This window comes from Myxine glutinosa, chromosome 6 (genome assembly GCF_964187855.1).
Source record: "Myxine glutinosa chromosome 6, kmMyxGlut1.1, whole genome shotgun sequence".
Classification (NCBI taxonomy): domain Eukaryota; kingdom Metazoa; phylum Chordata; class Myxini; order Myxiniformes; family Myxinidae; genus Myxine; species Myxine glutinosa.
This window is the reverse complement of record NC_136266.1, coordinates 14,472,058-14,499,407: the sequence shown is the minus strand read 5'-3', so window position 1 is coordinate 14,499,407 and position 27,350 is coordinate 14,472,058. Positions and strand designations below refer to the sequence as shown.

The 27,350-nt window shown below is 44.0% G+C and overlaps 1 protein-coding gene across 2 annotated transcripts in view; it reads left to right on the top strand.

The window, feature by feature from the left end:
- The window catches only part of LOC137429139 (protein mono-ADP-ribosyltransferase PARP6-like), a 139,396-nt gene that overhangs the window by 30,854 nt on the left and 81,192 nt on the right, over nucleotides 1-27,350 (top strand). For both annotated transcript variants that reach the window (XM_078779623.1, XM_078779622.1), the window contains exons 4-13: nucleotides 2,807-2,962; nucleotides 3,788-3,872; nucleotides 3,989-4,336; nucleotides 4,757-5,020; nucleotides 7,070-7,137; nucleotides 12,421-12,518; nucleotides 12,619-12,679; nucleotides 20,198-20,276; nucleotides 21,677-21,743; nucleotides 21,939-22,046. In XM_078779623.1, the coding sequence (XP_078635749.1) occupies nucleotides 2,807-2,962; nucleotides 3,788-3,872; nucleotides 3,989-4,336; nucleotides 4,757-5,020; nucleotides 7,070-7,137; nucleotides 12,421-12,518; nucleotides 12,619-12,679; nucleotides 20,198-20,276; nucleotides 21,677-21,743; nucleotides 21,939-22,046 (1,334 nt within the window). The remainder of the gene's footprint in view (nucleotides 1-2,806; nucleotides 2,963-3,787; nucleotides 3,873-3,988; nucleotides 4,337-4,756; nucleotides 5,021-7,069; nucleotides 7,138-12,420; nucleotides 12,519-12,618; nucleotides 12,680-20,197; nucleotides 20,277-21,676; nucleotides 21,744-21,938; nucleotides 22,047-27,350) is intronic.

The following is a 27,350-nucleotide window of genomic DNA, read 5'->3' as shown; positions in this document are numbered from 1 at the left end:
ATGGAGAGTTCTTTACAATGGGCCATGTCTCAATTTTTTCTATTGAGCACTTTCGGAGATATGGAGGTGCAACGTTTTTCGGTTTTTCCAAGATGGCGGCCGAACCACGTGACTGATGACGTCATCATTAATATATTTTATTCCCCATGGAGAGTTCTTTACAATGAGCCATGTCTCAATTTTTTCTATTCAGCACTTTCGGAGATATGGAGGTGCAAAGTTTTTCGGTTTTTCCAAGATGGCGGCCGAACCACGTGACTGATGACGTCATCAATTGGGCACAGTCTATTCCAGGGCAAGACCAATATGTGTGCAAAGTTTGGCGATTCTACGTGCAACGGTGTAGACGCAGTGCTGCAAACAGACAGACAGACAGACAGACAGACAGACAAACAGACAGACAGACAAACAGACAGACAAACAAACGAACAGATCAACATACTTGCCGGAAAATTTTTCCGGCAAGTAATGAAAAATCGGTCAGAGACCGAGGACTTGCCGGGATGTACTTTTTTATCCGCCATTTAGGACAAATATGGCGGCCGAACCACGTGACCGATGACGTCATCATTAACATATTTTATTCCCCATGGAGAGTTCTTTACAATGAGGCATGTCTCAATTTTTTCTATTCAGCACTTTTGGACACATAGAGGTGCTAAGTTTTTCGGTTTTTCCAAGATGGCGGCCGACCACGTGACTGATGACGTCATCATTAACATATTTTATTCCCCATGGAGAGTTCTTTACAATGAGCCATGTCTCAATTTTTTCTGTTCAGCACTTTTGGAGATATAGTGGTGCAAAGTTTTGCCGTTTTTCCAAGATGGCGGCCGACCACGTGACATATGACGTCATCATTAACATATTTTATTCCCCATGGAGAGTTCTTTACAATGAGCCATGTCTCAATTTTTTCTGTTCAGCACTTTTGGAGATATAGTGGCGCAACGTTTTGCCGTTTTTCCAAGATGGCGGCCGAACCACGTCACCGATGACGTCATCAATTGGGCACAGTCTATTCCAGGGCAAGACCAATATGTGTGCAAAGTTTGGCGATTCTACGTGCAACGGTGTAGACGCAGTGCTGCAAACAGACAGACAGACAAACAGACAGACAGACAGACAGACAGACAGACAAACAAACGAACAGATCAACATACTTGCCGGAATATTTTTCCGGCAAGTAACGAACAGATCAACATACTTGCCGGAAATTTTTCCGGCAAGTAACGAACAGATCAACATACTTGCCAGAATCTTTTCCGGCAAGTAACAAACCAACTGACCAACATACTTGCCGGAATCTTTTCCGGCAAGTAACAAACAAAAACTTTCTTTTATATATATGTATATAATATATATAGATTGAAGATAGAATAGTTCAGATGATCGAAGAAAGAAGATCTTCAAGTCAGGAACTCTTCCATTGTTTTTGGCAATTTCCTCCACCCTGCATATTCAATGCCAAAGCTGTACTGTGCTGATGAAGAAGAGTTTGTGTTCTCGCAATGATGAACAGGCCATACACCGTTTTAGAACATGCTGAGCAGAGATTTGGCTCTGAGTCCTGTTGTTCCCGAGTCCAGTTCTTGCACTGACTCTTCTTCATCGGTGCACTCGCACGCTTTGTTTGTCTGATACATTTTTAGGTCACCTGGAACGAAGTTCAGGGGAGCTCGCGCGATGTCGCGTTGTCCGTCCGTAAACACTTGAAACTTCTTCTCCGAAACCGCTGATGGGATTGCGACCAAATTTGGAACAAATGATATTTGTTGTATTGTGACGAACGTTTGTTCACGGCATTAAAAAAAATCGGGGTCTAACGGGGTTTACCGGGGTCAAAGTGGATCTAGGTTTGACCCCCCAAAATAGACATTTGCTTTTTCCTCTGAAACTAAACACACTATTTCGATGAAACTTGACTCAACCTTCATCACCTGTGATGTACTGAAGATTGTTCACGGCACTAAGAAAATCAAAGTCTGATGAGGTCTACGGGGGTCAAAGTGGGTCCAGCTTTGACCCCCCAAAATAGACATTTGTTTTCTTCTCTGAAACTACACACATGCTTTTGATGAAAATTTACCACAACCTTCATCAACCGCGCTGTGCCAAAGTTTGTTCACGGCATTAAAAAAAAATCTGCCCCTTTGGGGATCTACGGGGGGCGGGGGTTTGCCCCCCAAAATAAGTATTTGCTTTGTTATCAGAAACAACACATGCAATTCTGGTGAAACTTAACCACAACCTTAATTACCCATGTTGTACCAGAGTTTGTTCCTGGAATTAAAAAAATCGGGGTCTTATGTGGTCTACAGGGGGGGGGGGGGGGGGGGTGAAGGCTTGCCCCCTAAATAGGTATTTGCTTTTTTCTCAGAACCTACACACACAATTTCGATGAAACTTCACCACAACCTTCATCATCCCTGATGTACCAATGTGTGTTCAAGGCATTCGAAAAATTGTGGTCTGAGGAGGGGTTGGGGAGGGGATTGGCGGTTTGCCCCCCAAAATAGGTATTTTTTGTTTGTTTGTTTAAAGTCTTATGATTATGTTCGTATGATTCTCCATGCTGCGCTGTCTTCCAGCAAGCACTGAAATTGGTTTAAAATACCTTTAGTCGGTGCAGTATACTGTTTATTCCACCAGGTGAGCACCAGGTGCATTGCCCCGATGTTTATTTTTCGATTCAGATGTTTTAACAAATTTCAACAAATATGTTGTAGTATCATATAGTTTCTCTTGTTTTTCGCTCTGTGTAAGTTTGCTTTTAATTCCCATGTTTTGTTGTCTGCCTGAACAGGAGAAGACGTTTGTTGACTGGTTTTATACCGCTGACAGACAGGAATCACCACTCGCCCTTTGGCAAGATCCCTCCTTGTGGGGTTTTTTCTGGTTTGTTCTTCTGTTGCCAAAGATACTTGATTTTCTTGTAATCTGGCTCTGGCGAAAGCTTCAGGTGAGTGGATGATTGATAACTGTTTAGGTTTTTTTTCATTATTGTTGACATTTGCAGATAATAAAATGGGTTTAGTAATAACATTATTGAAACTATTTTTCTCCCATGGGGCAAAGCTGTGTAGAACAGTGTTTGTGTGTCCCGTATGTATGTATGTTTTAATAACATACATATGGAGTTTTCAAAAACTTCTAAAGAGTTCACAGACCCCCCTAATTAGGGTAGAACTTTGATGAATAGCATTACTTGGTAGGTGTTCACACCTGGTGAATCGGTCGGTGTTCACATGCTCCAAGGACCACGTGACTTTAAATTCCTGAAAATCAAAATAATATCTATGAACCCCAAATCTGATGATCACCAAATTGGGGTGTTGGAAAGGTCACACTCTGGATGGCATTTAAAACCAGTAATACCACACATTTATTTTGTTTAAGTCCTTCAAAATTGTAAAAAAAAACTTTAAAAAGTGTTCAATTTCACCACACTTTATGGTACCGCATGTCTTTGTCTTCGTCCCAGATTTCATGATATTGTGATATTAAAACATACAAACTATATGGAATTATATTGTTTTCTGTGCTTGCAGATACAAGTAATGATAGGTTTAACTTAATTGGACGAATGAGGGAGTTTCTTGAATGTTTCGTGTGTGTGTGTGTGTGTGTGTGTGTGTGTGTGTGTGTGTGTGTGTGTGTGTGTGTGTGTGTGTGTGTGTGTGTGTGTGTGTGTGTGTGTGTGTGTGTGTGTGTGTGTGTTTGTTTGTACTAACACCTGAAAAAGCACGATGGTTCTAATAAATGACCTTTTACTCTTCCTTATTAGGACAACAACTGTCATAAAGAAAAACTGAAAAGTTACTGCTGCCTGCCCAAGTTGCCCTCTCGGATGAAGCTGAATCAGACCAAAGGTCGGGGACACTAAATATAATTTAACCAAATGTCTCCATTACAGTGAATGTTTTGAGAATTGTTATAAATTATTTTGAGTAAGATCCTCTTTGTAATCGTTTATTTCCCTTTGCAGGTGATTACACCCGATTTGACACCGTTTCTCACTTCAAAGACGGACAGGTGGCAGATCGATCCCTGTCGAAAGACCTGAACAAGATGAGAAACCGTTCAACCAACCTTATCGTGAAGTCCAAGGCGGAGAGTTGTCCCAAACTTGTGTTGCCTCTACACAACGTTTACCGAACAATTCACAGTCCACCACCACGGCCTTGTGCTGCTTCCCCTCCACCCGCACTGCGGGAGACGGTTGTATATCAAGTCGTGAGAGTAATTCGTTTCACTCGGCAAATGACCGGAGGAGAGCGACTGGTCTTCACTCAGCAAATACAATTTAGTGCCATCATGAACAGCTTCCAATCAGGTATTGGTCTCACCTGCATTTCTCAAAAACCTTACCTACCCCTGTCTTCCTTTTACTGTCTGTGCTGTTTTGTATAAATATATTTTTCCACCTCTTCTTCTTGTCATATGTTTGTTGCTCCTCTATCCCTTATGGTCCATCTATTCCTGCTCGGACCTAAAGCAGCACATACAATATACTCTGTGCAATGACTAAAAAATGCTGCATGATCGACACCACTTTGTGTGGAATTATCTAACCTTATAAATGAGGGATGTTTCTGATATCAACTTGCTATAATAAATCTTACCGAACACACATTCTGTGGTAATGAAGCAGTGCAAGGTAATGAATTTGTAGTTGGTGAAATTGCATACTGGCAAATAGGTAATATATGATCTTAAATAACAAGTTAACAATCAGATGTAAATAATTTTGCAGGTCTTGCAGATGTGCACATTCAAGTAATGGAGATGGTCAGCTCGTCACACCGCATCCCCATTGAAGGTTCTGGCGAGATGATGCAGCTGATGAAGGCCCCAGAGATCGGTGACCAGAAGCAGCATTTGAAATCAAGTGAGGAGCAAGCTGCAGTAATGGAGATGGTCAGCTCGTCACACCGCATCCCCATTGAAGGTTCTGGCGAGATGATGCAGCTGATGAAGGCCCCAGAGATCGGTGACCAGATGCAGCATTTGAAATCAAGTGAGGAGCAAGCTGCACTGCAGATGTCAACACAGTACTTCCGAGTTATCATCAAACATCTTCATGATACAGAGAGAGCAATGTAGTCGTATGATACCGTATGATAGCGGTTTTGATACCGTATGCTGATACCGTGTTTTTATAAAACGTATGATAGCAGTTTATGAGGGTACCTAGAGATGCTTGCCAGAAAGGAAACTCACTTCCTTTTCCCAGAAGAAATGTCTCAAAATAAAAGTCTCTTCAAAAAAATTTCCTTAAAAAAAATAAAAATCGAATTCATAATAATAATAAAAGAAGTAAAATAAGTAAAAAAATAAAATAATAATAAAATAAAAATTCATAATATTAATCTAAATAAAACTCCAGAGACCCCAGTCTTTGGTGTCGACTGTTGTTTTTCCACATGAGTTCACAAACTGTGTCATTCCTCAGGTATTTTGGTTTTTGCCACCTCGGTGTGTCTGGAACTGATCGTTTTTCCCCATTAGACCTAATTAAATGAAGTTCACCATTTTTTACTTTGTTGCCAGGAACTTAACCTCTTGAACTTGCTCTGCTCCATGTTACCTCCTCTGTGGTGCTATTATTTTGTTTCTTTGTTTTACCATGCGTTTTGTTAAAAGTGAAGCATGTCAAATGTTGATGTTTGACTTGTTAGTTCTGATGATGTCGTTAAATTTTCACTTAACATTCCAAGATGAAAAACCCAATCAAGGCACAAATGAAACCTCATTGAACATGATTGTTAAAATATACCTTCGTATTGTTTTTATTTAAAATCCTATTGCTTTGCAATTTTACTCAAACATAATACAACAACAACAGGCATTTTAAGGCCATTTTCCCTGCAAGAGCGGGGGTTAGCCTTGTGGTCCCCATGACAATCTTCTCCAGTCATGGTTCTATTTTTGAGGCAATGTTTTTATGGCCGGATGCCCTTCCTGACGCCAACCCTTTGAGTCCCCTCTTACGACACGCAGGGATACGGTGTACCTATTCTAAACCGGGGTACACACCGGTTACTCAAACTCAAACATAATGTGCTATAATATTTATTCAGTAGGTCACAGTTGATAATTGGAACATGAATGATAAATAAAAAAATTAATTTAGCAGAACTTTGATACAAAATAGTCTTTGGATATTTATATGGGGAGCTGTGATTGGATTCCACATGTGTGATTTCATTTAGCCATCAAGGACACAAAACCCTCGACGGATTCCCATACAAAAAAAAAACACCGTAATAGAGCAAAATATGGAAGTGATATCAAAGCAAGCAGCCAAAGAATATCCGGATGTGAGAGAGAGAGAGAGAGAGAGAGAGAGAGAGAGAGAGAGAGAGAGAGAGAGAGAGAGAGATAGAGATAGAGATAGAGATAGAGATAGAGATAGAGATAGAGTTTGTTTTTGTTTTATCCATATGCGGGTTTCAGAAGGTGGAACGGAGTCCTACCAGGTCTTGAAGTATCCATCACCATTTAAGTTATGGATCACGATTCACGGACCAAGTTGTGAAGTTTTCTTGTTCTCAAAGTTTTGTTCCGAGGGCTCTTTTCAGGATCGTCACCGAGCCCCGGACAGCCTCCAACTCTAGGTCGCTTGTGGTAATATTCCCAGGGATGGTTCTTAAGATCTCCATAAGGTCCTTCTTCATCATTATCATTTCTCCAATAATCACTGGTGCAATTTTGGTTCTCTTCAGCCTCCAAGATATTTTGACCAATTTTTGAGATCTTGGTATTTGGTCATCATCTTCATATCTGCATGGTGTAGGCAAAAACTTCTGATGTGTACATGTGTACCAATGAACCTTGTGATATTTGTTCAAAAGGTGCCGACATTTAGATTTTCAGGACAATTTTTAATGATAACTTTGTATGAAAATTTGTTTTATTTTTGGTGTGCTGTCTCAACTCACCACAAGTGTCTATTTATGAATCACATAATGGCATAATTTGATTTTGTGTTAAGATTTGTAATGTTGTGTTATGTTTCTCATTGTTGATTTGGAATAATTTCTAATTTGAGTTTTTCACTCTTTAGGACATTCTGTTTTGCCACTTCTTCATGAACCTCAAGCAAAAAAGGCAACGATGAAGAAGAAGGACCTGGTAAGTAAAGAGATTTTTTTTTAGTCAATCGTTTGTGAGAAAGAACAAATATGTCATTCACATGCAAGGTTTCATTTTAATAAAATAGCAAATTCCACAATTTCCCCTCAAGCCTACTCGATAATATGTAGTTTCTTTGCTCCGCAACTTTATCCTTTCTGCGACAAAGGATTCCATTCTTCACCATTATATGCTCACTGAAATTCCCTTATGATTTGCAACTTTCATGAGTGTCATTGAGGTGAGGTACCGTTTCCAATGTTTATTGAAGGAATGCTATATTTTTTTTTTTTTTTTTTTTTGTATACAAGATCGAGGCTCGTGAAAGAGCGAAAATTAATCACACAGAAAGACAAACAGACACATAAAACAAATAACATCGGGAGCGGTAGACAAGATGGGGAGAGAGGGGGAAGGACACAAACACAACATTTGAGAGCAGGGACCGAGAGACATGGAGACATCGAGAGATCTGTGGGAGGGAGAGGGCTTTGGGGGGGAGGCATGTGAAGGGGGGAGGCATGTGAAGGGGGGGAGGCATGTGAAGGGGGGGGGGGGGGCGGCGTGGGAGAGGTATAAACATATGGACACTGCCAGGATTTCCAGGAAATAAGTTGGAATTTCAAACAAGGTGGATCTGGGGTGAATTAGTGGGGGTAGAAAAGATCAAGGTTATGGATGGGGGAAGATAAGAGATGGTGGTGAACAGCTGTTTTAAAGACCTGGAGGGAGGAGAGGGATTGAAGGGAGTGTGGGAGTTTGTTCCACAGGCGGGAGAAAAGAGGAATGAAAGAGTGAAGGTGAGCAGAGAGCCGAGATTTCGGCAGTTTAACCATCAGAGGGTTGCTGGCAGATCTTGTGCGACCTGTAGGAATATTTGGGGGACAGAGCACGGAGAGAGCTAGGGGAGCAAGGCCGGAGAGGAGTCGGTAGAAGACAGAAAGACCACCTACCTGCCTGCGGTGAGTGAGTGAAAGGCCCTCAGAGATAGCTTCATCGCGGGAGATTCCAATGATTTTGAAAGCTTTGGATTCAACAGCGTGAAGCCGAGCCAGGTGTGAGGCAGGAGCACCAGCCCATAGGGGAGAACAGTATTCCATTGAGCTGCGGATGAAAGCCTTGTATGTGGTGAGGAGCTCAGGTGTGCCGAGGAAGGACTTCGCACGACGGAGGATGCCCAGTCGGCGACTGGCTTTGGAGGCCAGCTTGGAAATGTGGTTTTCCCAAGAAAGATCATGGCAGATAGTGAGACCCAAAAGCTTGAGTGACAGAACTTCTTGGAGAGGATTGTTGAGAAAGTAGATGGGAGGGTTGTCCAGTCGATCTTTTCGGAGAGACATAGTAAGAGAGTGAGATTTGGCAGGATTGAAAGACATGTTCCACTTGTTTGACCAGTCTGTGATTTTGTCCAGGTCTTCAGAGAGTGAGGAGGCTGCAGACTGCCTATCTGAGGGAAGAGGAATGGAGCGGCAGAGAGTGGAGTCATCAGCAAAGAGATAGAGAGGATTTTCCAGAGAGTCAGAGAGATCATTGATAAAGACCAGAAAAAGCACAGGGCCCAGCACACTTCCTTGGGGAACTCCAGCCTGAACAGGAAGGGGAGATGAGAGAAATCCATTCAGGGCCACACGTTGACTACGACCAGAGAGGAAGTCCGCAAGCCATGCATGGAGATTTCCATGGATACCATAGGAGGAGAGTTTGGTGAGCAGAGCTGGGTGCCAGACCGTATCAAAGGCCCTTGATATGTCAAGGGAGACAGCTCTGATTTCCTGTTTGGCATTCAGGACCTCCATCCATTGTTGAGACAGCAGAAGCAGCATGTCCAGAGTAGAGTGACCTGGTCTGAAACCAAATTGATGATCAGAGATCAAGCCATTGGAGAAGAGGAAAGATTTCATATCCGAAGCAATGATGGATTCCATGACTTTGCTGATAATTGGGAGCAGGCTGATTGGTCTGTAGTTGCAAGGATCTGTTTTTGCACCTTTTTTGTGTAAAGCGGTAATGTTAGCTGATTTCCAGGATGCTGGCAGATGACCTTGAGCAAAAGATAGGGTGAAAAGAACAGAGAGAGGGTGAGATAGAGCGGCAGAGCAGGATTTTAGGACCCGTGGGCTGATGCCGTCTGGTCCAGTTGCAGAATCAGAGTCGAGGTTTGACAAAAACTCCTCCACCTTGTCAGGAGAGAAGGACACAGAGTCCAGGAGCATTTGGGTTCGACTGGGAAAGGTGGGAACAGAGAGAGATGGGTTTGGGACTAAGGATTTCGAGGCGAACACAGAGTTGAGGCATTCGGCTTTGTCACGTGCGATGTCAACTGTGTGGCCATTTGAGGTAAGGGAGGGGATGGAGGGGGAACAAACACCAGAAACGGATTTGACCAGACGCCACCAGGATTTGGAGGAAGGAGACAGGTTTGAGAGTTCATTCTTGAGTGAGGAGAGATAGTGCTTCCTGGCACTCCTGAGGGTAGACACACACTTGTTCCGAGCTTGGTGGAAGGAACTGAGATTTCCTTCAGTTGGATTAGCCTTCCAAGAGGCAAAGGCAAGTTGTTTCAGGGCAACTGCCTCACCACAAGATTCAGTGTACCATGGACGGGAGGAAGGGTAAGACAATTGAAGGCGAGATGGGATAAATCTGTGCATGAGAGAGATCAGTTTGCTTTGGAAGAATTCCCAGGAAGAATTGATGTCAGAGGCAGTGGAGATGGGAGACCAATCCAGACGATTGATGGCTGCTTGAAGACCGTCCCAGTCGGCCTGAGTGAAATGCCAGACTCGTCGACGCTGAGGAGGCTCTCTGAGAATGGCCAGAGAGATGTCCACTTTGACAAGCACATGATCAGAAGAACCGATTGGAGTAGAAGAAGAGCAGCAGACATTAGCAGGGAAGTTTGTCATATCCAAGTCTAGAAGAGAAGATACTCCATTGGCTGAGATCCGGGTCGGGAAATTGACAGATTGTGTCAATCCCAGTGAGTCACAGAAGTCCTTTGCTGAGGTGCCATGACTAGTGAGAGAGGAACCCACACCCAACCAGGTGGCATGATGACAGTTGAAGTCACCACATATGAGGAAGAGAGAGTTGGGATGAGTGGATAGAAGTTGGTCCATGTTGTCAGACATTGAAATGTAGATGGAGTCATCACTGTTTGGGGGACGGTACAGAACACATATGAACAAAAGGTGGGAGCGGAGAGGAAGCCGTAACCAGAGGTACTCCTGCGGGTGAGGAGGAAAGAGAGCAGTGCAAGGAGAGTGAGGAAGAGAGTTTTTGACAAAGATAGCCACCCCACCACCAGGCCGAGGCTCAGGTCTATCATACCGGAGGAGGGAGTAACCAGGAAGAGATATTAAGGAATCAGAGACATCTTGAAGGAGGAAAGTCTCTGTTAAGCAGATCAAGTCTGGATTGTCAGAAGCAACCTGTATGGAGAGATCTTCCTTCAATTTCCTTCAATAAAGGAAATTTGCGTTTCCTTTATTGAAGGAATGCGTTTATTGAAGGCCGTACACGGTATAAAACAAGTGGACACTACCAGGAATTTCAGGAATGAAGTCGGAGATTGAAAAAGGTGGATTTGGGGTGTTTTAACGGGGGTAGAAAAGATCAAGGTTTTGGATGGGAGAAGATAAGAGATGATGTTGGACAGCTGTTTTCAAGACATGGATGGAGGAATGAGATTGAAGAGAGTGAGGGAGTTTGTTCCAAACGCGAGAGAAAAGAGGAATGAAAGTGTGTTTCTTCTCGCCCTTGAGAGCACGCCGATTCATGGAATGGTACAGCATCATGGGCTTTCTCATACAGTCCTCTTTTGCATTTGCGCAGAGGAGAAGCTATGCCCTGTCTGTGGTGACCTTGAATCCTGATGTTGGCCCTTCGTGCTTCAAGCTGAAACTTATTTTGGGCATTTTTTTTTTTCCAGAAGAGGCCAGTCTCATCTGCATTGAAGACTTGCTCTGGCAGGTATCCCTTCTTGTCGATCAGCTGCACGAGTTGAGCAGGGAACGTTTTGGTCATGTTGTGGTACCCAGAGGCAGGCTTGTCTGTCATTTTGAGATTGAGGAGACCATATCGATCTTTGAAGCGATGAAACCATCCCCTGTTCGCTTCGAATGAACTAGGCCTGCTCGTACCTGCATCTATCAGCGCATCACTCGTGCTAGCGTTACCCTCGCCAGACAGATGTGCGTAAATAAACCTTGCCTTTGAGTGAATGAGTGGTCCACTCAAAGGCATGTTCTTCTGCGCGTTGTCCTCTATCTATGTGGACGTCCACCCTTTCTAAGTGGATGTCCCGGACCTGGGCGGCCACCTTGGTGCTCTGTACGATGCTCGACACACTTTATCGGATCGCCTTGTCATTCTTTCTTACGTAGCGATTGGTGGATTTATTCACATCCTAGTGCCTGCCAACAGAGGCCGTACCCTCTCCTCTCGAAAGCCGGTCCAGAAGCTCCACTTTCTGGCTCGGGCTCATCACTTTCTTCTGCCTCTTGGTAGTCGACGCATCTCCGGCACTGGTCTTGCACTTGGGAGCCATGATCGAACGATGAGCAGAGTGAGAGGCAAAAACACCGGTCAAAGCAATGGGACAAGAAGAATGATTGAGACCCAGGACACACTGCACATAGGTAGTCATGCGGGCATTGTTGGTTGTTGCCAGAGCGGTTTCTGCGGGAGGGCTTAGGTTCCTGATTTAGGATCCTCAACAACCTCCAACTTATTTATTTCACTTTGGTACGCAATCATGTGCAGCCTTCACTTTGCTGACTCCAGTGCTGCAGGAAACATCACACATCAACGACCACTCGCAGTGTCACCACACCTAGAATATGTCACATTATTCATCCTCCAAACATTTAATTTTTTTTGGACGAGTATAAATTTTATTTCATGATAGCAACTGCTCCTAAATTGTGCTGAAGAAATGATTGTAGGTAGTGATAGTCTAAAATTATAAATATCCTAAATTATATCAAATTCAGCTTTGGTACTTGATCAAGAAGTGCCATTCATAGCACTGCAAACTCATTGTGCAATGGTGAATGAAACAAATAGGAAAAATTTGAATTGTTTCATTTTGACTGGAAAAAGGAAAGTGGCAACCATAACATTGTTCTTCCATCTGCTTTGGAGTTTGCATTTAAAAATGACTAATCACGCTACAAAAATATTCTCCTCCTCTGAAAATTTGCACTATTTTGAATGTTCTCACTGAAAGCCATGAAATTGTGTCAACAAATCTGAAAAAAAACTTTCTTTACCACTTTGCAGACAATTCCAGATCGTCCAGAATCCCGCAGACACCCCCAACTCAGATCTGATATCGAGAAAGTGACTGAGGAATACGGGAATGGAATTGTCACCATCAGGTACACAAATATGTTCACTGTGCGTATGTATGTTGAATTATGGTAAGAATCACAGCAAGTGGTTGGTGTGTTTAATGTATCATCACATGTCTGTCTTCAGGGAATGCGAGGATATCGACGAGGTTTTCATTGACCTTCATTTGGAGATTTGGGTGATGCAGGTGAGTTGAATGCCTATGCAGTAGCGTTCTCGCAAGGATTTTATTAACATTTAGTATTGTCGCGTCCGCAGCTAGTTATCACCAGCCTAGGACAGATGAACCAAATCAGCTTCAACCCCGATCTCCAATTTGGCGGTTATGACGCGCGTGGGATGGAAGAAATACGAAGCGTTTAACTTCACGAACACACGGGTTTATTCCGAAACCCAACCAAGAACACGACAACGAAAAATGTAAGGATAATTATTTACAAGAAAATAAAGGCACGGGATGAAAATAATGAAAAAAAGCAGAGGTAAAAATGCTAACGTGAGGTGCCTCCATATTTACGGACTCAAACATGCACAAAGGGTTAAGTAAGAAAATAGAAGTCCTCTCTGGCACTTAGCTGGCCCCAATATGGATCCTTTGGAAGGTCTGCAGTTGTCGGAGCCCGGAGCCACCTGCGAGGGAAGCTCGGAAAAAAGGCGTCAAAACCAAACACAGAGGGCGCCCGGGAGTGAGGCGAGTGGCGTAGACGGCCCTCTTTCTCTCCAGTCTCTTAAAGTTTCCTCTCCTTAACCACTCATGCTTTTGCTCCAGACCCAATTGCGAAGCTTCTTCTTCGTCCACCTATGTCATCTAGCCACGTCACTCGGGGGGCGTGGCCTGCCAGTCCCATTTCCCGCACATTGAACCATTTTCGGCACACCTCTCCTGGGCGGGTCTTTGCTGTATCATGTCCATGGAGCGTGAATACTAGCCGGCTGCTGTTTTGCTTGGCCGGCAGTTGTTTTAAATGTTAGGGATGGCCACAGAGGGTATCATGAACAGGGGAAATTAACCTTAAACCCTACTACTAATTAACATGGCATCATCCCTCGTATGATGACATTTAAACACAACCTTAAGCTACATTTTCCCTACTTAGTACATTGAAATTCTCCTACACATCACACGGTCCATGCATAGGCGTCGAATGCTTTGAAAATGTGTGTGTGTGTGTGTGGCGGGGGGGGGGGGGGAGGGCGGACGGGACATTGCCTATCTGAAGCATGAAACACAGACAAATTGTCGAATTAAGCTTCACAAGAGCTTGCAGGAGAAACAAGAAGCAACCTGAAAAGACGTTCCACTTGATGAAACATGCGGCGCACCTCTGGCACCATGTTACCAAACACCCTCCGGTTTCCCTGCATAAAAAGTGGGAAGGACATGTCCCCCCTGTCCCCCACCTTTCGACGCCCATGGGTCCATGCTATTTCCTATTCAATCCTACCTTTCCTACAGTATTCTCTTACCTACCCCCATGAACATAATAGCATCGATAATTTTCCACGTAACCTCGAGCATTAATGCAGTGCCTTATTTCAGCATTGCGTGTTTGATTTATCATCACAACAATACCTAGCATACTCGGCACATTATAATTTATCAACATGTCCGCCTACCTTTATGTTTCATGTGTAAATTATGCTGCGATTATGAAGGCATTGACTTGGCTAAAATTTTCAGAAAGTCGGATATTCGAGCAGGAATTCTTAGAATCCACTGGTAATCGGTGGTAAAAATTCTGATGAAATGTCGATTCCAAGGGAAACAAAAACTCAGATTTACATTTCGCCATACACTAATCCCAAGTAATTCTCAAGGTGCTGTGCTTAGTGAAATGCCACTTGTGGAAATTGGTTGTGGATTGTGGAGCTCGAGCGACGGGGCTTGCTTCGATCTCTCCACGGCATCAAAGTTTGAGTGTTTTCCCGTTCGTTTCTTTGTCAAATTTCCGCTGCGTATTTTGTTGTGTATGTGTTATTGTGTGTTTCTATTTGGTTTTGGTTTTGTAGTTGTTGCAAATCTGTGTGTAATTAGTCGTTTCTTTGTTCGCGCCTCGTGCGCCTCGTGCGGCCAGGTGTCTCGTGCGGCCTCCTCGTCTCGACTTGTGCCCCACCCCCTATATCTCGTTTTCTTTCACCTCTGCTCCTGCTTTCTCAAATCCACGTTCTCACTTAGAGACTTTTCCCAGATTGTTTTTCATGGTTTTGTTTAAATATTTATTTAAATATGTTTAAACCGCAGCCGTGATGCTGACGCCGCCCCGCCCCCCCAACCCCAGAATTTCCATGTTTTAAACGTTTCCCAGTGTGTACCCTGGATAAGAATAGGTACGCCGTATCCCTGCGTGTCGTAAGAGGCGACTAAGAGGGTTGGCGTCAGGAAGGGCATCCGGCCATAAAAACATTGCCTCAAAAAGAGAACCATGACAATTACAACTACATGTGGGCAGTGTACAGCCCGAAGTGGAGATCGGTTTCTGAGGTTTGGGACATGGAATGTAGGGACAATGACAGGGAGATCAGGAGAAGTGGTGGAAGTATTGGTCAGAAGAAGAGTGGACATATGTTGTGTGCAAGAGACGAGATGGAAGGGAAGTGGTGTGAGAATGGTGAAGGGTAGGCAGAGACAGAAATACAAGTGTGTGTGGCAAGGGTGCCTGGAGGGCGTGAATGGTGGTGGTGTCCTGTTTTCTGAGGAGTTTGTAGACAGTGTGGTGAGTGTGACTAGAGTGAGTGATAGGTTGATGATGGTGAAAATGATGATTGGAAAGCTCTTGGTGAACGTCATCTCGGGATATGCTCCGCAGGTTGGTCGAAGCGATGAAGAGAAGGACAAGTTCTGGTGTGCGATAGAGAAGCTGATGGAAAACGTGAAAGATGAGGAAGTTGTTGTGGTAGGAGGAGACCTAAATGGACATGTGGGAAGGAGTATGGATGGTTTTGACGGAGTTCATGGCGGTTACGGATATGGTGTGAGAAATGGAGAAGGTGAAAGGATTTTGGAGTTTGCTGATGGAGCTGATTTGTTGATTTGTAATACTCAGTTCCAGAAAGAGGATAATAAGCTTGTTACATACACGTCAGGTGGGTCGACGACAACCGTTGACTACCTGATGGTGCGTAGGCGAGATAGGGGGCACCTCCGGGACACAAAGGTGATCCCGGGGGAGGAGGCTGTTTCACAGCACCACTTGGTTGTCTGCGACGTAAGGGTGAAAGGTGCGAGGAGAGCTCGGCGGGTGAAGTACCAACCGAGAATGAAGGTGTGGAGGTTGAAAGAGGTGACAGTAAGGGAGGCATTAAAAGAGCGGCTGAGTAGGGTCGAGGATGATGTGGTTGAGCTTGAAAGTGGTTGGATGTGAATGAAAGCGAGTCTGTTGGGAGCCGTTGGTGAGGTATGTGGATGGACAAAAGGACCACCGAGGCACTTGGAAACATGGTGGTGGGATGATGAAGTTGGAAAGAGGATTGACGAGAAGCGGAAGAAGTTCAAGGAGTGGCAGAAGGCGAAGGTTACGGGAGCAGAAACAGCAGAGCATGAAAGTTATAAGGCAGCCAGGAAGGCTGCAAAGAAAGAGGTAGCAAAGGCGCAGGAGGCATGTAGGAAAATGTTCGGAGAACGCTTGGATTCAGAAGAGGGTCAGAAAGCAGTATTCAGGATTGCAAAGCAGATAGCGAAAGAGAGGTGTGATGTGATGGGGGTGAGTTGCTTGAAGGATGAAGTGGGACAAATCGTTGTCGACCCAGATGGAATTAAAGGAAGATGGAAAAGATATATGGAAATGCTGTTGAATACAGAGAATGAATGGGATGGCAACATAGAGAGTAACCCAGTTTTAGGACCGGCAGAGAAGATAACTGAGAAGGAAGTTGAGGAAGCGATAAAAGCAATGAAGGGTAGAAAAGCGGGAGGGCTGACGGGAGTTGTGGGAGATACGTTGAAGGCAGCAGGAATTTGGGGTGTGAAGAGAATGACAGAGATCTGTAATCTGGTGGTGAAAGAAGGCCGCATTCCAGTGGATTGGGAACTGAGTACCCTCGTCCCTCTTTTCAAGGGGAAAGGTGACCCTCTGGAGTGTGGCTCGTACCGAGCGATAAAGTTATTGGAGCATGGAATGAAGGTATTGGAAAGGGTGTTGGAGAGGAGGATAAGGAAGAAAGTGAAGATTGACGAAATGCAGTTTGGGTTCATGCCAGGAAGAGGAACGACAGACGCGCTTTTCATTGTGAGGCAGTTGCAGGCGAAGTACATGGAGAAGAGGAAGAAGTTGTTTCTTTGGTTTGTTGATCTGGAGAAAGCATTCAATCGGGTTCCACGCAAAGTATTGACATGGGCATTGAGGAAGTTAGGAGTGGAGGAATGGTTGATCAGAGTAGTGATGGCAATGTACAAAAGAGCACGCACAGCTGTAAGGACGAAGGACGGGAACAGTGGTGAGTTTGAGGTGAAGGTGGGAGTGCATCAGGGGTCGGTAATAAGTCCACTACTATTTGTAGCTGTGATGGAGGTGCTGGCTCAGAACGTAAAGGAGGGTTTACCGTGGGAGTTGTTGTATGCAGATGATCTGGTGTTGATTGCGGAAAGTATGGATGGACTGAAGGAAAAGATGAACACGTGGAAAGAATGTATGGAGACAAAAGGTCTGAAGGTCTTTCACGAGCCTCGATCTTGTATACAAAAAAAAAAAAAAAAAAAAAAAAAAGTGAATATCGGAAAGACGAAGGTGATGGCAAGTGGTAAAGCATGTGGTGAGGTGGAAAGAACTGGGAAGTGGCCCTGTGCTGTGTGTAGGAAGGGTGTCGGAGTGAACCCCATTCAGTGTACAATGTGCGCTGAGTGGGTTCATCAAAAATGTAGTGGTCTGAGAGGGTCATTAACCAGTGTGGCAGCTACATTCAAATGTAAGGTGTGCACAGAGGGAGCTGCAGATGGAGGAAATGTTGAGTTGGATCTTGGAGACGGCGTGAAGCTGGAAGGTGTGAAAACATTTTACTACCTCGGAGACATGCTGAATGGAGAAGGTGGATCAGACTCGGCAACGGTTGCTCGAGTGAGATGTGCATGGAAGAAGTTTCGGGAATTGAGTGGCGTGCTGATGATGAGGGGAGTGTCGTTGAAGCTGAAGGGAAAGGTGTATGCTGCATGTGTGAGAAGTGTTATGATTTATGGGAGCGAGACATGGGTAATGAACGTAGAGCAGCAACGAAGGTTGGAAAGGGTGGAAATGCGAATGGTTCGACGGATGTGCGGAGTATCGTTGAGAGAGAGGAAGACAAATGATGAATTGCGAAAGATGATGGGAATAGAGCCTGTGATTGATGCTGTGAAGAGGAACAGGTTGAGATGGTTTGGTCATGTGTTGAGGAAGGATGAAAGTGACTGGTTGAGAAGAGTGATGGAAATGAATGTAGAAGGAAGTAGAAGACGGGGAAGACCGAGAAAGACTTGGCTAAAGATGGTGGAAGAAGAAATGCGGGCAAGGGGCTTAACAAGGAGAGATGCAGAAAATAGGGCAAAATGGAGAAGATTGTCATGGGGACCGCAAGGCTAACCCCCGCTCTTGCAGGGAAAATGGCCTTTTAAAATGCATGTTGTTGTTGTTGTATTGTGGAAGTTTTGCCATGATTTTATCAGGGGTGATCTTCAGTGTGGGTGATGCTTTACTCATCGTGCTCACTTAGTCATGAATGAGAGAGGACCTCTCCTTGTTCGTACGAGGGTGGATTTAGGTGGGGGTCCTCCTTTAAGGAAATCATGATGCCTTCACTGGAATGAGTTTATTATTTTGAGGCTGTACTGCAATTCAATTTCATATCGTTTACCTTATGTAGACGTATGGCGACAATGTAACCCTAAAAGTTTGTTGTACATTATTTCAATCCCAAATTTCAGACGTCCCAGTGTGCCTGATTTCTGGCAGGATAGCCGAAAGGTAAGCACAATCACCTCTGAACTGTCCACTCTGGGTTTGAATCACGACCCAGCTATGAATTGTTATCATTGCGATTTGCAGGCAAGGTGTGTTTTGCATGATTCATGAATGTGTGTTGTGCCAACCATCGGAAGGACGTTAAACGTGACGTCTTGTCTGCCAGTTTTAGTTAGTGGAGGGTAAAGATCCCACAGTATTATTCGCACAGAGTAAGTGAGCTATTTCTGGCATCCTCGGTTTCATGATGTAGAAACCAAAGCTTTTAGAAACATTCGAATCTCCCAGGATGAAGCTGATTCTGAGGGCCTTTCTGTCTCTCACTGCAGGCTTGGGTGGTCTTTCTGTCTTCTACCGACTCCTCTCCAGCCTTGCTCCCCCAGCCCTGTCTGTGCTCTGTCCCCCAAATATTCCTACAGGTTGCACAAGATCTGCCAACACCCTTTTCTGGTCAAACTACCATAATCAAGACTCTTTGCTCACCTTCAATCTTCAATCCAGAATCCACAACCAATTTCCACAAGTGGCATTTCACTAAGCACAGCACCTTGAGAATTACTTGGGATTAGTTTATGGGGAAATGTAAATCTGAGTTTTTGTTTCCCTTGGAATCAACATTTCATCAGAATTTTTACCACCGATTACCAGTGGATTCTAAGAATTCCTGCTCGAATATCCGACTTTCTGAAACTATCTGCTCACCTTCACTCTTTCATTCCTCTTTTCTCCCGCCTCTGGAACAAACTCCCTCACTCTCTTCAATCCCACTCCTCTCTCCAGGTCTTTAAAACAGCTGTTCACCACCATCTCTTATCTTCCACCATCCAACATCTTTAACTTTTCTACCTCCATTAATCCACCGCAAATGCAGCTCTTTCAATCTCCAACTTCTTTCCTGAAAGTCCCTGTAGCATCCATCTTGTTTATCCCATGTACCCCACCCCAGTCCTCTCCCTTCCACATATCTCCTGATGTCCCTGTTCCTCTACTGATGATGTGCTCCTTCTCTCTCCCCCTCTTGTCTCCCGCTTCCTCTATTATATGCTCGAAATGTTAGCTCTCACACGACCCTCGACTTAGCATACAAAAAAACCCCCCTGAACAAATCACAAATCCCTGTCACCTTCAGTCGAGTGTCCTGTGTCGGATTGGCGACCCATCTGGGATTGTAACCCCAGGGATTGTAGCCCCAGGGATTGTAACCCCAGCTTAAAGAACGACTTTGGTAGAATTGACACTCGTTTTAGAACATGGTACAAGATGATGATGATGATTATGGTTACCACATCCGTTAAATTCCATCCCTTTATAGTCTTGCATTATCTACCCTTTGTCTATAATTAGACTTAGGAGGTGAAATCCCCTAAGGTTGTAAGTAAACGCCCAGGTGATTTATTTATTATCTTACGAGTGTGCACAAAGTTGTACAAGTGAGATACTCACAACGGTCCAAAACACAACATTATTTTTTCAATAGATATATGTACCTGTAATAAAAAAGTAATAATTATATGCATGGGAAAATTTTTTATGTGGAATATTTTGCCGTTTCTTGGATTATCGTGCGAGTAATGTCGTTGTTTGTATCAGTAATTTCCGAAAGATCCCCTAATAGGGAAATTGCATTTTTAATGGCCTCATCAAAAGCTGCTCAGGTATTGCTATAACCATGTTATCAAAATATCAAATTGGATACTTGTGGAATCACTGTGCAGTTTGGTGAAAGAGGAAGGATTTTGGTCCTCTTACATATTGTACAACACTTGTCTCCACAGAAGGTGTCCATGATGGAGGAGTCCCTTCCACTCCTCATTCGCCTTGGTTTCTCCCTCTCGAAATACATCGACGGAGATGGTTTGTTGTTTAAACTTTTTTTTGTTTGTTAATTTGCCAATTCCCTATGCAATATGAAGCCAATGTTTGATGACCACACACAAGTTCTCATTAACAAGAAAATATTTATTAGAAGAAAACGGGGTGGGGGTTGCGGGCTTTCTGGTAGAGATCACTGGTTAAACCACTTACACTATGCCATGTGTACAGGTGACTGGAACGGTACTCAGTAGAGAGCATACCTCCGCCAGATGAACAGTTTACGTTTTGTATCCCAGAGTAGACTAGAAAATCTCAATACAGAATCACATTTAATCAAAATCAATCACAGGAATCACCATAGGTCCAGTCTTTCAACTCACTTGGTGACAAAACCTGAGACGCAGGTTTAATTGCACTCACGATATATGACGATGTCGCGGACAATCCCTTTCCGGGAAGCCTCAACTCATTCGCGACCAATTTCATAAAAGTCCGCTCGCAGCCTCCACGCGATTCACAGCTGTATGTCTCTTCTGGCCGTTCTCCTCCTCCTCCTCCTTCTGGTTCTTTGCCGCGTTTTTCTTTTTCCTCCACAAACATTTTTTTTACCTTTTACTAAAGTCATCTCCATTTCACACCAAAATCTTCACAACAATATTACCTGAATCTAAAAATCCTACAAGTAAATAATCAACAACAAAGGCGGAAGTGACGAATCCGTAACAATACATACATACATGCATACATACATGCCGACATTCATGCATGCATACAATTGGTGTATTTTTTGTATGTGATTAGGAGCTTGTTACGTAATAACTGTCGTGGGAGATCCATCTTTCTCCTGTCACATTTTAGGGATACACCACATCGTAGAGCATTTGAATGCAGATGAAGAGGTCTCCAGTTCAAATCCAGGTGTCCCCTCTATACTTTACCAGACTCGGTGGCATAATTATTAGAGCGTCTGCCCTGAGAGTGGGAGACTGGCTCTTCAAATCCTGGCCGAGTCAAACCAGAGAGTTTCTAAATGGTACATGCTGTTTGTTTCCTTGCCTCTCGGTATTTAAAAGGATTGAGCAAGTGCAAACAACCATAGGTTAGCAGTCATAGCACATGGTTTGAGAGGCATAATGGCCTCCTGTGTTAAAGTACCTTTAAAGGGTTGGATGATACGTATGTTAAAGTACCTCCCTCCATATTGATAAAATTAGATGGATTGAAGTTTTGGATGGAATTTATAAAATTGTATGAATTTTCCAAATTCCAAAGTTCCTTCTTTGCTTGATCTCTCTTTTATATAGAAACTCCTTTGGCAGCTGATGTGGATGATCTGGTCAGATTAACAGTGCTGGTCATCACTGCACTGTATTGCACTGTTGTTGTGTTCTACCATTTAATGTTTGAATTGTTGAATTGACATTGCTTTTGTTTTGCAGAACCAAGTGTTGAGTTAATAGTCCCCAACAAAGAAGGTTACTTCATAAATCTGTTCCTGATGGAGAGGTATGTTCAAGCGTGTTTTGCTTTTTTAATTTATGCACCCAAAGGAATTTAAATAATCTTTACCTTCATATTAAAGAGGTTATCTTGATAACCAGTTGAAGTGCTTCGCCTTAATTAAAGTAATTGAATATTAAGTTTTGACTTGGCTGAGCAGAGTAACATCTCATTCCTACTTTCCCGTCTTTTTCTCACCAGCATGTTGAAAACCTTTCTCGCATCGAGATGGAAAAGATGGAACGTTCACCCCCCCAAATATGTGAAACTTCATCGCATCGTTTCAAGATTCCTGAAGCATGCTCACAGGTAACCTTTTCTCACATCCCTGGAAGGGATGCCGTCGCTACTACTACTACTACTACTACACCTCCTACTAATACTACAACTACTACTACTACGCCACACCATTTTGCTGCTCCTCGAGTTGCTATTCCATTCGCCTTTCAGCTACATCTATCTTCGGGTTATATTCGTACTTTTGTTTTGTTTTGGTTTTACGAACGTGGTGGGTTCATTTGTTTGGGTGATTAATAACCCTTGTTTGTTTGTGTCTAGGCCTAGCCGCGGCGCGTCACGCTGCGTGGTGCTTGTTTTGCCGCGCCCGATTTGTGGCGTATCACAAAACTGTTTGACTTCCTTGTTTTTGCTTAATCACCCTTGACTTTCTGTGCTAAATTTGCATAGTTTGGTATTTGCATTTGCATATTTGCATTTGCAATTGAGCCGATAAGTTATTTGCTCAACGCCCGTTTGATTAGGCTATCCTTTTGAGTTAATCATTAGCATACCGGTACGGTAGTGCTAAAACAAGCAAAAGCTCGCGAACGAGCTAATTGTTATCTTTTTTTTTCATCTTTATTTGACGGGAAATATACCGTGAATAGTAATCATGCCTCTGGATGGTGCATGGGTAAGAATGGCCGCTACTACCTCTGGTGCAGGTGTGAACCGCCCTGCCCACCCATTTAAGGCGTTAACAAGGAAGCACGGGGTGAAATGAGAGTTGGGATTGAAACATCAACCAGGGATTGAAACATCGACAAAAGCAGTTCTGAACCGAGGGATTAACACCGAAGTTTCAAAAGATGCTGAAGTAGCATTCATCGGTGGGACAGACAGACAGACAGACAGACGGAACCAGACACACAAGCATCAAAGAAGTTGCTGGCACTGACCGACATCTCGGGTGATGTCACTTCACTCACTGTTGGTGCAGAAAGGGGAATAGTTGAGCACATCTCTATTTTACCACCCCAAAAGGATGGATCTCCTCTACCAACTGAGGAAGAGGCACCCATTCCCACAGTTTTACCTGGAGGTGAAGCAACGACCACCGCATCAGCGCCAAAGGAGCGTTCCTCTGCGCCAGAAGACTATGCCAAGTCAGCCTTAAACGACATGGCAGAAGACTTGACACATTGTATAAGTACACCAAAGGAGAAGGATCTTGAACCTCCAGACAGCGATGATGAAGAAAGTATTGGTGATGGGGAAGACTATCAAGGGCCACTGACTGGTTTAGAGCCAGACCTACCTGCAGGACACCATTCCTGCATTCCCAGCCAGGAAATACTCGAGTTCCTGGAACAAAGCTTGCATAGCAGGAAGAAAGTGGAAAATGCACTGAAACGGTGGAAAGATTATGACTTGCTAGTGCATTCCTTGTATGTACTAAGGAGAGTGGGATATAAAACAAGGACTTCAGGCTCAGCCGATCAAACCCGAGTCAGGAAGTTTCTAGCAAAGCTGTTGAGTTACGGGCCTGAATATAAATTGGTTTAAGATGGTGACTTTCACAGGAACAAAACTCTCAATACAATAATGACATCAAACGTACGAATAGGATCATTGAATGTCAATGGCTGTAAGGATGCATTCCGTGTGCACCAGGTATTGTCATTCTTTGTGAAGGAAAAACTTGAAGTAACCTTTCTGCAGGAAACCCACACGATCCCAGAGGCTGCATCCCGATGGGAAAACCAATGGGAAGGTTTGGCCTTTTTCAGTCACCTAACGGACACATCTTGTGGAGTGGTTACCCTATTTTCACCAAAGAGGAAACCTGAAATACTTGTCATAAACGAAGCCAGTTTGGGGCGGTTGCTACATATAAAAGCAAAGTTTGAAGAATTTGTTGTCAATTTCGACAACATTTATGCACCTTGTGCAGGAGTTGCAAGGGGGATTTTCTTCAACCGGTTGCAGAGATTCATGCTCACCTTGCCTGGTGAAGAGTGTGTAATTCTTGGAGGAGACTTTAATTGCACTCTAGACCCCTCCCTTGATCGAATAGGTCAGGAGCCGCATAATCCCTCTGTTAGAATATTACAACAAACCATAACACTGTTAAACTTGAGAGATACTTGGCACACACAACACCCCACAGACAGAACATTCACGTATACGAGTATCAGAGGTGGTCATATATCACAATCCCGGCTCGATAGAATTTACGTGTCTCACCGTTGGTGTAAGAGTGTCAGTGACTCCGGCATAAAAGTTGCCCATTTCACAGATCACAACTTGGCCTGGATCAAGTTTTCCCTGGCTGAAACAAGGCGAGGTCCTGGCTTGTGGCACCTGAACAGTGCTTTAAGTCAGGATGAAGCTTTTTTTTGTCAATCTTTTTGAATTTTTGGCAAGCCTGGAGGAATAAAAAAGGAGATTTTTGTTCACTTGGACTCTGGTGGGATGTAGGCAAGGCATGATTGAAACTGCAGGCATACAAAGAAAAGAAGAGCACCCTTAAAGCATGTAGTAGTGTGAAGGCACGAGGGGCATATGTGCGCTCTCGTTTGCAGTTTATTTCTGAGGATGAATATGTCCTGAATTATCTCAAAGGGGTGGAAAAACGCAAAGGTCAATTCAGAACTATATCGAGTGTCTTAGCTGAAGATGGTCTCTTGCTCAATGGCTCGGAGAGTGTTCAAAAACGAATTGGAGCCCTCTTACGCTCAGCTATATTTGGGTAAGAGCACAGATGCAGGTGCAGGTGGAACTTTGTGGAGTAGTCTTTCTGAAGCCTCTGTAGAAGACCGGGAGCAGCTGGAGACTCCATTATCTCTGGAAGAATTGAAAACCGCCCTGCACAGCCGATCAAGAGATAAATCCCCTGGCATGGATGGCTTATTATGTGAATTCTATACAAAAGTATGAGACTTGGTTGGACCTGATTACCTAAGCGTAGCTCAGGAAGCATGTGATACAGGTATAATGCCCCTTTCTTGGCGTCGAGCGATTCTGGTCTTGATTCCCAAGGAGGGTGACTTGAGAAAAGTGAAGAATTACCACCCTGTGTCTCTGCTGTGTGTGGATTATAAGGTCATGGCTAAAATGTTGTCACTCCGTCTCAGACCAGTCCTGACAAAATTAGTCAGCCCAGACCAATCTTATGCCATTCCAGGCAGGACAATACATGACAACATATCCCTTGTCAGAGACCTGATACAGTATGCGGACATGACTCGGACTCAAGTCGGATTTCTTTCCTTGGATCAGGAGAAAGCCTTTGACCAGATGAACCATGAGTATCTCTTTGAAACCTTGCTAACTTTTGGGTTGGGGAGGAGATTTGTAGGCATGATTCAGATGTTGTACATGTCGGCAGAATGCCTAGTTAAAGTCAACGGTTTCTTGCTCGTGCCCTTTCCATTTGAGAGAGGAATAAGACAAGGATGTCCCCTGTCCGGCCAATTATATACCCTATGTATTGAACCCTTCCTTTGTTTAATGAGAAGAAGGCTAACTGGCATTGTGGTGCCACACAACAGGGTCAACCTCAAACTTTCTGCATATGCAGATGACGTTCTCGTGTTTGCCAGTAATGCAAGGGATATGCAAGTAGTTTATGATTGTCAGCAGGTCTATTCAGCAGCATCGTCTGCTACAATCAATTGGAGGAAAAGCTCTGGGCTTCTAATTGGATAAATGCAGGTAAAGGAGTTACCAACACCTTTTCAGAAATTGACCTGGAGTCGCAATGAGCTCAAATATTTGGGGGTGCACTTATCCACTTCCCATGGGTCCTCACCACTCATTAACTGGAACACTTTAGGGGACAAGATCGAAGCAAAGTTGAGAGACTGGAGTGGACGACTAAAAGTCCTGTCTCTGAGGGGAAAAACACTCCTTATTAAACAGTTTATAATTCCGAAGTTAGTATTCAGGCTCTCTTGCATAAGCACTCCAGAGGAGTTTCTGGTTAAGATGCAGAGGAAGCTACTGGACTACTTTTGGAATGGTAAACACTGGGTTTCCCTGGGCATTCTGAGCTTGCCTTTTTCAGAAGGTGGACAGTCTTTTCCCTGCCTTCAAAGCCACTACCATGCATCCAGGCTGAAGACCATACAACGTTACCTACATGTGAACCCTGCACCACAATGGTGCTCACTGGCATCATACTTCTTCAGCAAAGTGCTCAATCTTGGGTACAAAAGGAATCTTTTCATCATTACATCTCGGAGCCTGTCTAGTGCTACATTGCCTCTTTTTTATCAAGAAATGCTGAAGGCTTGGAATGTAGTCGACGTACAAAGAACAGTTCCTTATCCAGGCAAGGACCTGTTAGAAGAACCGCTCATTCTCAACCCTCTTCTACAGGGCCCAACTCTGGATTCCTTTTCAGTAAGAAGGAGCCTCTTAGCTGGTAGCATATCCACAGTGGGAGACCTTCTGAACGATGGTAAGAGAACGCTTTTACCCAAGGAACTCACAGCGAAAATGGGCCTGAGGACAATCAGGATCCCCTGCAGGATACTTGAAGAGGTCAAAAGCTCCTTGCCTCCTGATTGTCTGGAATATCTAGAGAATCCCAAAGAGGGTGATGGATCTGGACAGATGTCCATCGGTAACTCCATGGATTTTAAAATCCGACCACGATGTTGCGAGCTCTCTCAGCCAATACCTGCAAACAATATGAGTAAGACCCCTGGCACAGTGGAAATGTCGTTCTGTGGGCTATCAAGGAAAAATATATACCTGCTCGTGATCCACTCGCTCCATTATATAGCTCTTGCAACCCGACTGGATACTCCCTGGCGTGAGATTCTTCCACTTCCTTCGACTGTTCATCCACGTTGGGATTCACTCTATCTCTACCCAACGCCAAGAATGATGGCAGACTTAAGTTGGAGGTTGCTACATGGTGCACTGAGCTCTGGATCTATGATGCGGCACTTCACTAACTTCTCAGAGGATTGCTGCTTTTGTGGTGAAAGGGAAACTATATTTCACATATACCTTCAATGCCACCGTCTTGAACCAGTGTTCTTACTGATGAAAAATCTTCTCTTGCGCTTCTGGCTTCACTTCTCTCCAACACTTTTTATCATCGGGCACCCGGTAAATAAACTAAGCAAGTCACGACATCTCCTTGTTAACTTTATTTTAGCCTGTGCAAAAATGGCAATATATAAAACCAGGAAGGCAAAAATTGAGAGAGATGTGGTGGAACACAGTTCTGTATGTCTGAAGGGCTTAATACGCTCACGCATTATTTCGGAGCACAAGGCGGCAGAATATAGTAACACTGTTCAAAAGTTTAAGGAAACCTGGACTATAAATGATGCACTTTGTACTGTCTCCCCACAAGATACTTTGCTCTTATTTGTA